This window comes from Gallus gallus, chromosome 4, assembly GCF_016699485.2.
Source record: "Gallus gallus isolate bGalGal1 chromosome 4, bGalGal1.mat.broiler.GRCg7b, whole genome shotgun sequence".
NCBI lineage: Eukaryota > Metazoa > Chordata > Aves > Galliformes > Phasianidae > Gallus > Gallus gallus.
In genome coordinates, this window is record NC_052535.1 from 23,222,282 (window position 1) to 23,235,177 (window position 12,896).

The window sequence follows — 12,896 nt, forward strand, 5'->3', positions numbered from 1 at the left end:
TCTGCAGGGCTCCTTCTGTGAAAATTCAGACAGGCAGCTCCCAACATCTGCAGTAACAGTGTGCTGAGACCCTCCCAGGCCTTCTACACTGGAAATCACAGAAGTCTTCTGTAGATAACAAATAAGCCTATGAGTGTAATCTTTATCTAGAACATGAGATAGACGCGCAAACACTTAGCATTTCTTTCTTTTGCTGCAAATGCTGTGAAAGGGAAAGAAAAATACTGCAAGTAATTGCATCCGTGTTGAATCCAAACTCAAAATTCTTCAACAGATGATTTTGCAAATATGATGTTCTGTGATGGCATATTCAGTGACTCTCTGCTAGAGTGCACTCATAGCAGTGACACTGCACAGGGGGGGACATGGGAAAGGCAGAGGATTACTAAGCCCGTCTGAGACAGCTCGAGATTCACACAGCACAGAAATGGCATAACTACTGATAGCTGCCTCTGCCACTTCACTACCCACCCAGTTTCCTTAACAGAAACAAGCCTGGGCTCCTGCATCCCAGTAATCCCTGTCTGCTGCTATGACAGTTCCCTGGAGGCTTTTAAAGACAGTTTAACCTAAAACTAAGTAAGGCAAGGGCTAAAGCAGTCCCAGGATGTTGCACAGCTACCTTCATTCAAGGGCTATAAACTAGCCAGGGGTATCTGACTGGTTACCATACTTCATTTGCTCACTGTAGAAATTAAAATCCACGCTTTACTAGCTATAGGAGCTGTAATATGTATTAAAGCTGTGATGGTCACACTGGCATTTTTCCTTCCAGCATGTACCATGTGGAAAACTGTTAAGCTCATCTACTTTTTTAACTGTGAAGGTATACATCGTGTTATATCCTCTAAGCCCGCTGCTAGTTGTCCACTTCTTACATTAGTGGCTCATTGGGAAAAAAAAAAAAAAAAAGAAAAAAAAAGGAAAAAAAAAAAAGCAGCTTTAGTATGCATATATATGCACAATGGCACCCAAATGTGAAGTTTTCAGAAGTGCACTAAAGTCAGCTCTCAGAGGGATATACTTGTAGAATTCCTTCTAACTTCTTTTCACCATAGGTCTCTTCTTCAAAGCACTTAAGCAATAGCTGTTTCCATAGGCATTTCAATCAAGTTTTTGTGTGTGGATCTATTCTGTGTATAAAGCAGAAAACAAATAAGACTCTTACGCAACCTCTCACAATTCAGCAACAGAACTTGAATTTGATTGGTATTAGTCCACTAATCAAAGCTACAAAATTATTTAGACAAACTTACATAGTTAAGAAATTTGAGGAAATTTTTAATTACTCTTTGATTCTGTGCACATATTTATTCGTATCAGCTTGAAGGTCAACAGCCTACACTGATCGACTAACATGTTTTCTAGGATATATCCACCCCACTATACTCTCACATCTCATTATATCAAATCTGAAACATAATACAACTGTCATTAGCTAAACTACCAATCAAGTACTGAATGTGTATATTATTGTCAAATAAAAAGCGCTGTCCAAAAATTGTGAAGATAGGACACGCAACTACACAAAACTGATTATCATCTAAATGAAAAATTCTTCATAACGTAGGAAATTCTGCAGACCTGATACATTAGCATATTCACCTCTATATCTGTAATAACATTACCTTCATGTTTTTAAAAGATTAAAACAAGGTAGGTAGAAATAAGTTGGAAAGGACAGGGTCCACATCCCTTTTGCAAAATAGACTTCATAGAATACCAGACACCATAAGATAGAGTTTCTTATGGTCTCTGGAAAGAGAGATTTTGACAGCTATTTTGTAGAAATTTGCAAGCTAAAAATATTTACTAGACTCAAAAGCAAATAATAACACTGCCAAATTCAACTGAGAGTTTCTAAAGCTATGATGCAATACACATCATAAACTGCACTTCCTGCCATGAGGGTAGGTTATGCGTTTAACCTAGTGTAACCCCTCTTCCACGAAACACATATTTTGTCTGAGGTCTCTTGGTTTGTTTTTTTTTTGTTCCTGGTGGTCATTTTTATTTTGTTTTGCCTGTTGTTTTGTATCCTGAATTTATCTGTTCTTGAGCGATTATGGCACTGATTACAAAATTCTCAAGATCTCTTTAGAGAGCGTAACACGAGTATCCTTGCAGTGAATGCTGAGATCAACTCAATGTACTTTAAGCTTTATTTTGTGCCTTTTATTTGCATAAAAGTATTATTTAATACACATAAGCAAAACCAGTGCAAATCAACATCACCTTTCAACACTAGCCAGTGCTAGACAACGCTCTTATATTAGTGTTTTTACCTGAAAATTTCCCACCTTCCCTATCAGTGCAGCTTCAACAGGAGGAGAAATGGTAGGACTATTAGAGTACAAGGCCCACAGCAAGCACTGCCCAGGGAAGGTATCTGGCTAGCGCAACAATTAAAGCACTGACAACTTCTTCAGAGAGATCAGTTCCATTGAGTAGACTTTGTTACTGCTGGACACTAACTGAATTACACAGCGTACTTAATTAAAAAAAGATGCTGGCATAGCCAGGTATCACAAGTCTACAACACTAAACTTGTTCCTTGGAAAATCTGTTATTGTAAGTATAAAATATCTACAGAATACCTGAGGCTAGTTATCGCAAAGGTGCTAGTATCCACATTACGAACAAGAACTGCAAAACATTTCAACAAACAAAGCTGTATAATATGCAGCTGGAAAACAGTGCCATTTCCTGCATGGCAGTGCAGGGACAAACAATGTGGGAATTCAGTGAGGAATTCAACATTTTCCTAAACAAAAGTTTGACTTTTATGCCTCTGTTCCTTTTCATTTGTTTTTTTTATTTGTCTTTTATTTGACTATAAGATTGTAATTCCTGTTTTTCAGCTTGCCTGAAGGGTAGAAAAGTAAAAAACATCATACTTCTCTGCTTTTGCAGTTCTCACCAGCTGCATCAGCAACAGAAAGGCTGACCTTCCTGACCACAACAGATAAAGAAATAATTCAGACGGGGAAATTACAAAAAGACCACAGCCTAGCTGTTGATGAAGAGCAAGACAGAGCTGTAATCTTTTTGCCAGGAGGCAAAGTTCAAAGGGTTTGGCCTAGGAAGGTCCGAACCCTCATGGGAAAACTCATGCATAAAGTGCACATTTCCCCTGCAAGTCAGTGACTGGGCTTGCAGAGGGTTAATGCTGAGATTAAGGAAGAGAACAATTCAGAATAGTAAAACACCACACCAGACCCCATCATGGGAACATGAGCTCTTTCTTCCTACAGAGCTGCTCTATGCAGCACCATATGCCTAATGATAAATAGCAAGCAACACTGAAAAATTCTACTGAAACTAAAAGGAAATTTACTACCCGAAGTCAAATGTATAAATATGCAAAGGGCTGGAGAGTCATTTGAAATTCTCTCTCAAGTAATTACTCCTCTAATCTCTATAGAAATTTGCCAAGCATTTCCTAACACTACCTGCATTAAAGTATTGCTTTGGCTAATGGCTGCCCAGATCCCAAACAGAAGATCAGTTATGTAGAAAACTATCTCCAAGAAATTGAGTCTTTCTATCTAAAAGGCTTGCTGAAGTTTGTACAAATAGCTGGACACATCATGATTAAAATAATGATTTTTCCAATCACATGTGAAGCTCTAAAACTGATTTCAGAACAAGAATATACCTACATTTCTTTTCTATACACTAACGTGTATTTTAAGGACTGCAGTAAGCAACTCTCCTTCCTAAATGCTTCTAGCACAACCTTGTTCTGATTATTTGCATGATCACAAATAAGAGTTTTCCCTGTAACATGAAAAATACTTTTTAAAGAATTCTCCTGCTGAATTCTATGGCATGAAGGGTCTGAATATGTAAGGCTTATTTGTATGCTGAATGGCAAATAAAAATTAATTCTAGAACCTTGTGCTCTGCAAGCATTGCATATTTTCTTAAATATCATTAATTCAAGACAACATAAATGTCTCTTTAAATTAAAAAAGCTCTGAAATTATCACTAGTGACAGAAAAGAATCTGACCGATTGGCTGCTTCTCAGGGCTGAAACAAAACATGTGGTCACTCTGGTAGGGATCACAGGCACTGCTTCTTGAGAGATGTCCTCAATGTTCCCCTCTTTGCTTTCCTATTAAAATTATATATATACTTTTTAGATAAATTTTAAACTCAAATTTGCTTCTTGAGCTGGGAAACCAACTGAAAAATAAGTGCAACTTGAAGTTCATAAAACTATGTGTTTTCTTAAAGAAAAAAAGGAAATCCACCAGTTCAGCATGTAATCATTAAAAACATCACTTATCTGGGAGAGAGATTGGTGATTATTCAGGTGCATGGCTGGTATTACTTTCACTGTATTAAATGAAATCAATCCTCTAGATATATGCCAGAGAAGCAAGAAAGACCAAAGTCTACCAGCAAATGTTTTTCTCTTGCACTGTTCATTCTAATTCTGTTTTGTACCACAGGACACAGTGAACTTTCTTCCCAGTTTAAAATTAAACAAAAGGTACTTTCTGCATCTCTACAACTTATGTGGAAAACCTCTCTCTCTCTCTAAAAGAAAAAAGGGCAAAGTTGTAGAAGGTTTACCCTAATCTGAGCCACCCCCCACTTCCTTTCCTTGAGCACATCTGTCCAGTGTCGAGTTACCACCCCAACTGGTGAGCATTCCTTCTGCCTGGAGAACAACTCACACAGCATCTCCTTCCGGAGCACAGGCATCCCCCAGGCAGGAAATGCAGCTGAGCACAAACAGGCAGGGAAGCTGATTTCCCCAGGAAAAAGAAGAAAAAAAGCATAAAATGCAAAAGTTAAGGAAGGGGGTTTCATTTCTGAGTAGGATTTAGTCTCCAAGCACAGCTCACAAAATGATGACAGAAAGTACATCGTTTCCCCATCTAATCATGACTTTCAAGCAGATGAGCTTTGTCTAGAGAAAGCATAGCCTCCACAACCATAGCTGAGGAAGGAGGCAAACATAATATTCATCTTCTGATTCTACACTCCAGTCAGAAAAAAAACATCCTACGCGCTGGTAGCTGTCAAACACATACACACCCAATAAAACCACGAGATAATAATCCCAATGAAATTTGTGGTTAAAAAGAAATGCATTACTGAAGTCTAAACAACATATCAAAACCTATCCCTTTGAGCATCTCTTTACCAACTTTTTTTTTTCCCTTTGAGCAGCAACTCATATATTTTTTAAAATTTTTGCTTTCATTTGTTGCTCGGCTCACATACTGCCTCTTAGCTTAATATAATGGAACTAAGAAAACTCTATAACTTGCTCTAATGGCATGTGCCATTGGACTTGATTATTTGGCTTATCAAATACTTTTGAAGTAGATGTTCTATCGCTGTTCTTGTCTGTTTAGTGAAATAATTCCTCAGGATCAACAGGATGGGTGGATCTGGGGAACACAAAATTAGATTAGAAATCTTGATGTTAAATATTATCTGATGCTTCTGAGTAAAACAAATAATTGTCATTTTTCTCATCATTCTACTCAGCATTCTGCACGTCTTCACACAGCACAGTAGAGATTTACAACCATCAATGCATCCTTATAGTTCCTTTAGGTTGGAAAGAGGAATTATCCCAAGCTATAGAGATAATAAGATTGAAACCAGCATTGTCATCTATAACAATTAAATCTTGTGCTTGATAAGCTTTATTTAACTTTTTATACTGACAGTATTCAAAATCTTTTTTCAAGGGCTAGCAACAAACATCATCTTTCACTAGAGTATACGGTTATGTGTTGGCATTCAAAGGAAAGGCAGGATTCAGAAACTGGATTCAATTACCAGTCTTGAAGAGAATGCTAATTAATCTCTTAGTCCTTCCAAGGGAGTGCCCAATTATCTTCTCCTGTTGTTATCATCCAACTTTACCCATCAATTTTCCAGCTGCTGCCTATTACTTTATCCCCTATGCTTCTGATCCTCTCTCAGCATAACTCTTGTCATATATACCACCTACAATCAGGAAAAGACAACTTTATGTGAAAAAGTATCTGCCTGTGCTTTGCCTAATGTCAGGTAGTGGTACGCCATATATAAGTAGTTACCTGCAGGAAAGCTGCTTGCAAAAGAAGTACAAATTCTACAGTGAAAATATAACATATTTTAAAGTTTCTCCAGTGAGTAAGCATCCAAAAATCACTTCTAGGGTCTATCAGAATGACAACGAACATGTGATGCACATGTTACAGGGATTTGGACTCGATTATTCAATTAAATCATTGCAAACATTAGCACAGAGTAGATGTGGGATTAACAGCTCATAGCAATCTATGGATGAAAAAAAAACCATAAATGTTGCACTTCAATATTGTGTCCTACTGAAACCCCTGAAAACACTCAGAATGTCTGTAAACTTCAACAAATACAGGTGTGGAAGAGGTCTGGATAGCAGGAGGGACTGGCAATGGCCTATGCATTCTTTCTTTCCCTTTAACTGTTTACAGACTACCTCTCATTTGGAAGCCTTTACTACTTTTCCCTTCCAGATTATGAGTTTGAACTGAATATTGCTTAATACTGCTTGAAGGTCATCATCGTTTTCAGGTCAGGGTGTCCTAATCCATGTGATGTGTCCCTCCCTGCAGCACCCCTGTCCCTAAGGGAGTTGGGGATGCTGCGAAGGCAACCCGTGGACAGATATGAAGGCTTAGCATCATGTTAGGTATTCATGAGAAGCCTAGTTCAAAGGTCAGAGGTTGGAGAGAGACAAGACACAACCTGTGCAGATGACGCTGGGAAGCTCCTGCTGTTTGTGACAGATCAGCATGATCGATAACTGGAGGATTTCCCTTGTTTCTCTCTCATCAAATATACCTCCCCCAGCAACTGTTCCAAGTATAAGTAATAATCATATAAGTAATTTTAAAGTAACAGTGAGCTGCAAGTTCCTCTCATTTCACACACTTTACCTGGACAAACAAAGCAGCGCGGTAATGGTGTGCAGCTGTGCAAGGAGGGCATAGGACATGCTGTCCAGTGAAACAGCTTGTGGGAAAAAGGGGAAAACCACAACAGTGGGAAAAACCTAGGAGTACTCACCTTAAATAGCGTACTCCACTCTTAAGACCTATACAGTGCTTTGGAGGATACTTTTCTATTAAAAGCGTAGAATTTTACTCCCTGTGGCTTACTTTAAACAAGCAGCTTTTCCCATAAGGCTGATTTTCATTTTCGCAGTCACTGACTGGGAGAGCATCCCAAGCCACCAGCCGGCTAGGGGACAACAGAAAGAGACTAGCCCCACTCCTGCCTGCACACAGATCGCCGCAGAAGCACCAAACGCGGGAGGTCCCAACCTCAGCTTTCCCCAACACCGCCTCCTCGTAACTGTTCCAAACCCCCCCAAACCTCGCTGGGAAATGGCCCCCGGCACATTCAGGTGCTCTGGGAGCGCTTAGCGGCACAAAGAGCCCCCGAGGCCTCGCAGCGCCGCCGGGCGCTGAATGGCGGCCGCTTGGCGGCTCGTTGCCTGAGGAGCGGCGCGGGACAAAGGGGCGCTTCCTGCCCCGCCGGGCGCCGCCGGCTCCGGGGGAGGGGGCACGGGGCAGCTCGTTCTCTGCCTGGGCTGAATGTAAAGCGGAGCGGCGGCATTGTTCGGGAGGCTCCTCGCCTATTGACGGGAGCCGCTGTGTACACGGGCTTCTCATTCCTTCATTGTTTGCTTATGGAAAGTAAGGGGGAGTGACAAGGGGGGGGGAGGAAAGGAGCGGGGAAAAGAGGGAGGCTCCGGCCGCTCCGTGCTATTTGCCCGTCTAGGAGAGGGTCTGCCGCTAGCATGTGACACGGGTGAGGCGAGTGCCACGGACGCTTCTGTACACACGCGGACCGCAGGGATGAGGCTCCGGCGGCTGCTGTGCGTCGTGTTCCTGCTCCTGGTCAGCCTGCTACCTGCCGCCGCGCAGAGACCGGGTAAGCGCTGCTCGCACCTCCCGCGCTGCCGCCTTGGGGACGAAGGTTCGAAGCCCGCGTGTGCGCGGCGCACCTGCGTTAGCACCGCGCGTACTTCGGGGTAAATGGGGCCGGGCTGCGGCGGCGGGCGGGTGCTACCGGCTGGGTGTCACGGCCCTCCCGCGCCCGGGGACGAAAAGAACCGCGGGGAGAGGCGCGGCCGTCTGCGACGGGACGGGACGGGGCGCGCGCCGAAAGGGAGAGTGAAACTTGCAGTAGTTGCCTGACGCCCTGCCTTCTCCCGCAGCCAACCTGGCCCTGCGCAGGAAGCTGCACCGACACAACTGCTCGCACCGGCGGTGCATGCCGCTCCACTCCCGCGTGCCCTTTCCCTGAGCGCCCGGCCCAGCTCGGCAAGGTAATGCTCGCGTGTAAAGCCGGGCGGGGTGCCGCCACCAGCCCTCCCCCGGCGTCGCTGTGGGGACCCTTCTAACCAACCCGCAGACGTTGTTTAGCCCGGTCTCCGGGCTCAGGGATTTGCTCTGAAAATAGGGCTTTAGGGTGCGCGCGCTCCATCCGCCCCCGCGAGGGGCTGAGAGGACACCGCGGGGTCTGAGGTGGCCGCCCCACAGGGAGCGCCCGGCCTTCCACGGATTTCTGGCCCTGGCAGCGCTCTGCTGTCAGCGAGATGAAGGCAGTGCCGTTCACCCACTTCAAAGGGGATTGTAGCTCTTGTCGGTGAAAGACTTTGCGGTCCTTGGCTATACAAGTGCTAAACATTAATGCTTTACAGCTGATGAGGGCATATACATTCAAATACTAAGTGTCTGCAGAAGCACGCAGGTAGCATATGCAAATAGGGCAGGCTTCAAAAGGAAACCGGGGCTCTTGCAATTTAAAGATGAATAAAACATGCAGTCAGTAGTTCTGCATCTTCTAAACTCATATCAAAATAATGCTGTAGGCCGAGGCTTGGCAGCATCGTAAATAAATGATGGCAGAACCTGCGCACCGTGGAGCCAAGATGTTTCGATTTGCTAAGCAGTTAAGAGTGAAAAGGAGACCGAAGTTAAACTTCTAGCTGATTACCAAGACTCTTGTCAATGCATGAACTGCCTTGCTTAGGGAGCTCCCCCTCCCAACACGACCCTCCAAAAAGGCACCACTCAGCTGCATAGTGCTGGCCTGTAAACATGTGGTATGCGCATATGGGACGTTGAAGTGGCACATCCCTGAGATTGGATAAAGATTACCATACCTGAAGTTGAATCTCAGTCTTGCTGCAGAATGAGGGGCAGCAAACTGAGCTACAGGTAGAAAGGGATGTGTGAGGAGGATGTTGGACTGCCTTATCTCATCGCTCTGTTCATTTTGACAAGAGACATTTCAAGTTGGTGAGGGAGTCTCATTTAAGTATAAACCTTAAAAGATAAGCAATCAGATCGATTCACTCAGCATGCAGAAGCAAAATTGGTTCAATGGCAGAGGCAGGGGAATTTAGGTCTGCTTCTTGAATCAGATCTGAATGGCTTGTTTCAGTTCCTAAGAAGAGCATCTTAACTCCCCTTCTTCAAGTCAGTAGTCTGGGGATTGGCACTGTGGAGAACATCTACATTTTCTCTCATGTGCTCTGAAGTTGTATGTCATGCATTTTGCTTGAGAACGTATTAGCTGCATGATACATGTGCACTTACACTGCAACAGTTTTCCCTACAGAATATCAAGATAAAAGCTGTTCTCAGATATCTCCTTTGATGTAGAGAGCTGATTTCTTGTATTAAAAAAGTCAGTGACAAAGCAAAACTGTGCTTGTTAATACATAATATATTTGATAGGCATTTAGTAAGAGAATTCTGTTTTATAAAGCTGTTTAGAAATACATAAAGCTTGACTTGGGGAATAAGGGGTGACAAGCACCTGAACTAACTGTTAACCCCAGTCAGCATTGTGGGTGCTCAGCTCCTTTATCTTAAGTAGGATTTACCATCTACATTTACATTCCCTTCCAGTTTTAGTCCTAATTCAGCAAATATTTACATGCCTGGGTAACTTGACTCACCTGAGTAATCTTATTGATCTCAATGGAGTTGTACATATGGATAAAGCTAATTGCAGATGCAAACAGGATGGACCCTTAATCCTGAATTTCAGCAGTTGGTTGGAAACTGGGATGAATGCAGCAGCCTCTCTTTCACATTTGAAACGATCAAGGGATTGGACTTGATTTTTCATCTGTTAACATACAGAAAAGTTGGAACAAAAAGCTGGGGGAAAATGTGAGATGCTTTCACCTTATTGTTTGCTTTTTTTCCTTTACCTTTCTAACGGAAATTTCCCAAATAAGAGAAATTCCCTCAAATTTCAACCATGTATTTTGTAACTAATACATTCTCTTATTTCATTTTTTTTTCCCTCAGCAATTTCATAACGGGCTTTTTAGTGTCTTAAAGGAGGAAGCTGCAACAACTGCACTGATAGAGAAGCTCATTCTAAGTACTGCTTACCAACAGTTGACCTGGTGGAGCCACAGCAATCCTGTTTTGAGGCAGTCCATCTGAAATGAACACTTTCAGTGGTCCCGTGTATCACATTCTGCATGACCTGGAACAAAGGCCCATGACTCATATCCTAGAAGCAGGGGGAAGGGAGAAACGGGGAAGGTGATTGGGGGGTGGGGGAGGTTGTACATGAAGCTTCACTGGTTGAGGTGTATATTTGAATCTCAAAATGATCAGTAAAAATTAAAGATCAAATCGAACATCAGATACCTGAAATGGATTTCCCGAAGGCATGAAGAAGGATTTGTCCAAAGGGACTCTTAATAGTCTATACTATTTAGATGAAGAAATTGGATGTGCTGTTGACCGTATTCAACTCAGGCTATGCGTGTAAGGCAATATTTAGCATGAAATGATGTCAAACTTACACACAGAACTGTTTAAGTCCATTTTTAGTTAGTATATTCATATATTAATGATATGTATGTTTTAACACCTAACATTTCATCGTTATGAATTTATCTTAATAGTAATGTAGAATGCGTTACTGTAAATAGCACCAAAGTCAGCACCATGCCAGTGCTCCTAGCTGCTTCACTAAGCATCCCACAGTGAAGAATTTATGATATAAGAAAGTAAAGGGAGTATTATCCCTCATTCTCTAGGTAGAGAATTAAGGCACACAGAGATAAGAGATTAGCCAAGGGTCATGCAAAACCTACTGCAAAACTGATAACTCAAGTCTCCCAAGTCAGGCCTTAAGGTCAAGCCCGTCCTGCTGTTTAATGAGCTGTTACTGCAAAGCCTATCATTTGTTTCCTTAAACTGGGTTGTCAAACCAGGCAGCTAAAACATTTTTGAAAACTCAGTAATACAGATCTACTTGTTCAGTAGTAGTTTTCCTAAAATACTCACGACAGCATTGTAAGTAGAGCATAAAAATAGACCATTGAAAAGAAACCTTTGTCTGATCACCGCCGGTGCTCTGTAGTACACTATTCCTGTGATTAAAATGAATGGAATACTAGGAACGTGGCACTACAATGAATAAGAACTTTAAAGAGAAAAACAAGCTGTTCTCCTCTGCACCTCTGCAGTGGTCAAGAATAAACTAAGCTTTTATTTCAATTTTTATTCTTATAAAAAGCTGTCAAAAGCTTATTTTTATCAGCAGAAATTACCAACTATGTATAAAGCAAAACATGGCAGCCCTTTCATTAAGGGGAACTAAAACAAGTCAGAAATTCAGTCGTATCCAGATTTTTAAGACGCCACACTAGTTTTAAATATCAAGAGTTTCATAAAAAGAGGAAATTGTTATAAGGATGAGCAAAGATTAGCAGTGTAAGTATTTAAATTCAGTATTAGAATTCTGTTTCATAAAGCAGATACTAATAAGTGAACTATCACTAATCATTAAGACTGGATAGTTGAAACTTCCTAATCAGCGTCCACTGGTAACCCCTTACCTCTAAGAATTTGAAACCCCAGTCAGAATTGTGCTGGAAAAATATGACAAGAGTTTCAAATTTCCCTATATAGGAAGCACACAGGAAAGTTTTAACATCACCTTATTCTACATTTTTGAAAAAACTGACAGTGCCATCAAAACAGTCAAACTCGTCTATACCAACAAACAGCAACAAAGGTAAATCTTTGGAGTTGGTTTCCAAAATTAGAACATGCTGCCATTCAAATTAGCTTTTTTAATTTAACTTAGCCGTCCTGTGTGTTTAAAGCAGAGATTATGGAAAGCAAGGAATCTCAAGAGTAACTATTTAATGGTTATCTTAATAATGAGTGTATAGATTTAATACCAAAGAGCTATATATACATGTTCCTTTATGAATATAAAAATAAATACAACACTCACCGAGGTGTCCTAGGAAGCCCGTCGTCAGTCTCTACAAAATTACCTTAAATGTCTGTTCTTTTTAGGCATGCTAATAACGAAATTTTCTTTGAGGAAGACGTGGATGGCAATATTTGATAGATATGTTTATATGCTAGCTGATTGTATATTTTGTAAAAAGTATGCACTTCAAGTAACAATGCTTCATTTTAAATAATCTCTGTACACTGTTCAGTATTGCTATTCTTCAGATGCCAAAGGTGATGCACCTAAAGAAAATAGTTTTTTTTTTTTCTACTTTTACTGTAAATTGACATGGGATCCATGTGTAAAACCTTTTCTTACTCGCTTTCTTATAAATAAAAACACTAAATTCTGGTAAAAGTCGTAAGAAGAACTTACTTTAAAACTACTGCTTATGCAATCACAGCACACTCTAACATGACATGATACCGTAAGACTACAGTAGATTCCAGACCATGCATTGCCAATATGTATGGAATAAGCAAGATTTGTAATTAGCTCCGGGTGCTGGGTCTTAGAATCCAAATGTTCTCACGAATGAGAGGAAAAGACCTTTCCTTATTTCAGGACAAAAAGTCTGGAAGTAGTGTGAAGAGTGGCAGAAATAAA

At 41.4% G+C, this 12,896-nt stretch overlaps 1 protein-coding gene and 1 long non-coding RNA gene across 3 annotated transcripts in view; one reads left to right on the top strand and one right to left on the bottom strand.

Annotated features, from left to right (window-relative positions):
- Positions 1-7,057, bottom strand: part of LOC121110791 — a 28,155-nt gene extending 21,098 nt beyond the window's left edge. Inside the window, exons 1-2 of the long non-coding RNA XR_005859346.1 lie at positions 4,688-7,057; positions 4,015-4,119 (exon numbers count right to left, since the gene is read on the bottom strand). This is a non-coding gene — a long non-coding RNA (uncharacterized LOC121110791). The remainder of the gene's footprint in view (positions 1-4,014; positions 4,120-4,687) is intronic.
- A 707-nt stretch (positions 7,058-7,764) lies between these two features.
- Positions 7,765-12,647, top strand: APELA (apelin receptor early endogenous ligand). 2 transcript variants are annotated; one of them, XM_046940325.1, is made up of 3 exons: positions 7,765-8,034; positions 8,221-8,331; positions 10,331-12,647. In XM_046940325.1, the coding sequence occupies exons 1-3, from the start codon at positions 7,859-7,861 to the stop codon at positions 10,359-10,361; spliced, it is 318 nt and encodes a 105-aa protein (XP_046796281.1). In that variant the 5' UTR covers positions 7,765-7,858; the 3' UTR covers positions 10,362-12,647. The 2 variants fall into 2 exon arrangements, with proteins under 2 accessions (XP_046796281.1, NP_001295179.1); NM_001308250.2 differs by having other exon boundaries at positions 7,765-7,934.
- Positions 12,648-12,896: the final 249 nt, after the last annotated feature.

Excerpts from the sequence above, each read along its gene's own strand:
- APELA (XM_046940325.1), top strand. The coding sequence starts at position 7,859 with ATGAGGCTCCGGCGGCTGCTGTGCGTCGTGTTCCTGCTCCTGGTCAGC. Across the intron at positions 8,035-8,220 it reads AGCACCGCGCGTACTTCGGG|CCAACCTGGCCCTGCGCAGG; the intron begins GTAAATGGGGCC and ends CTTCTCCCGCAG. Across the intron at positions 8,332-10,330 it reads GCCCGGCCCAGCTCGGCAAG|CAATTTCATAACGGGCTTTT; the intron begins GTAATGCTCGCG and ends TTTTTCCCTCAG.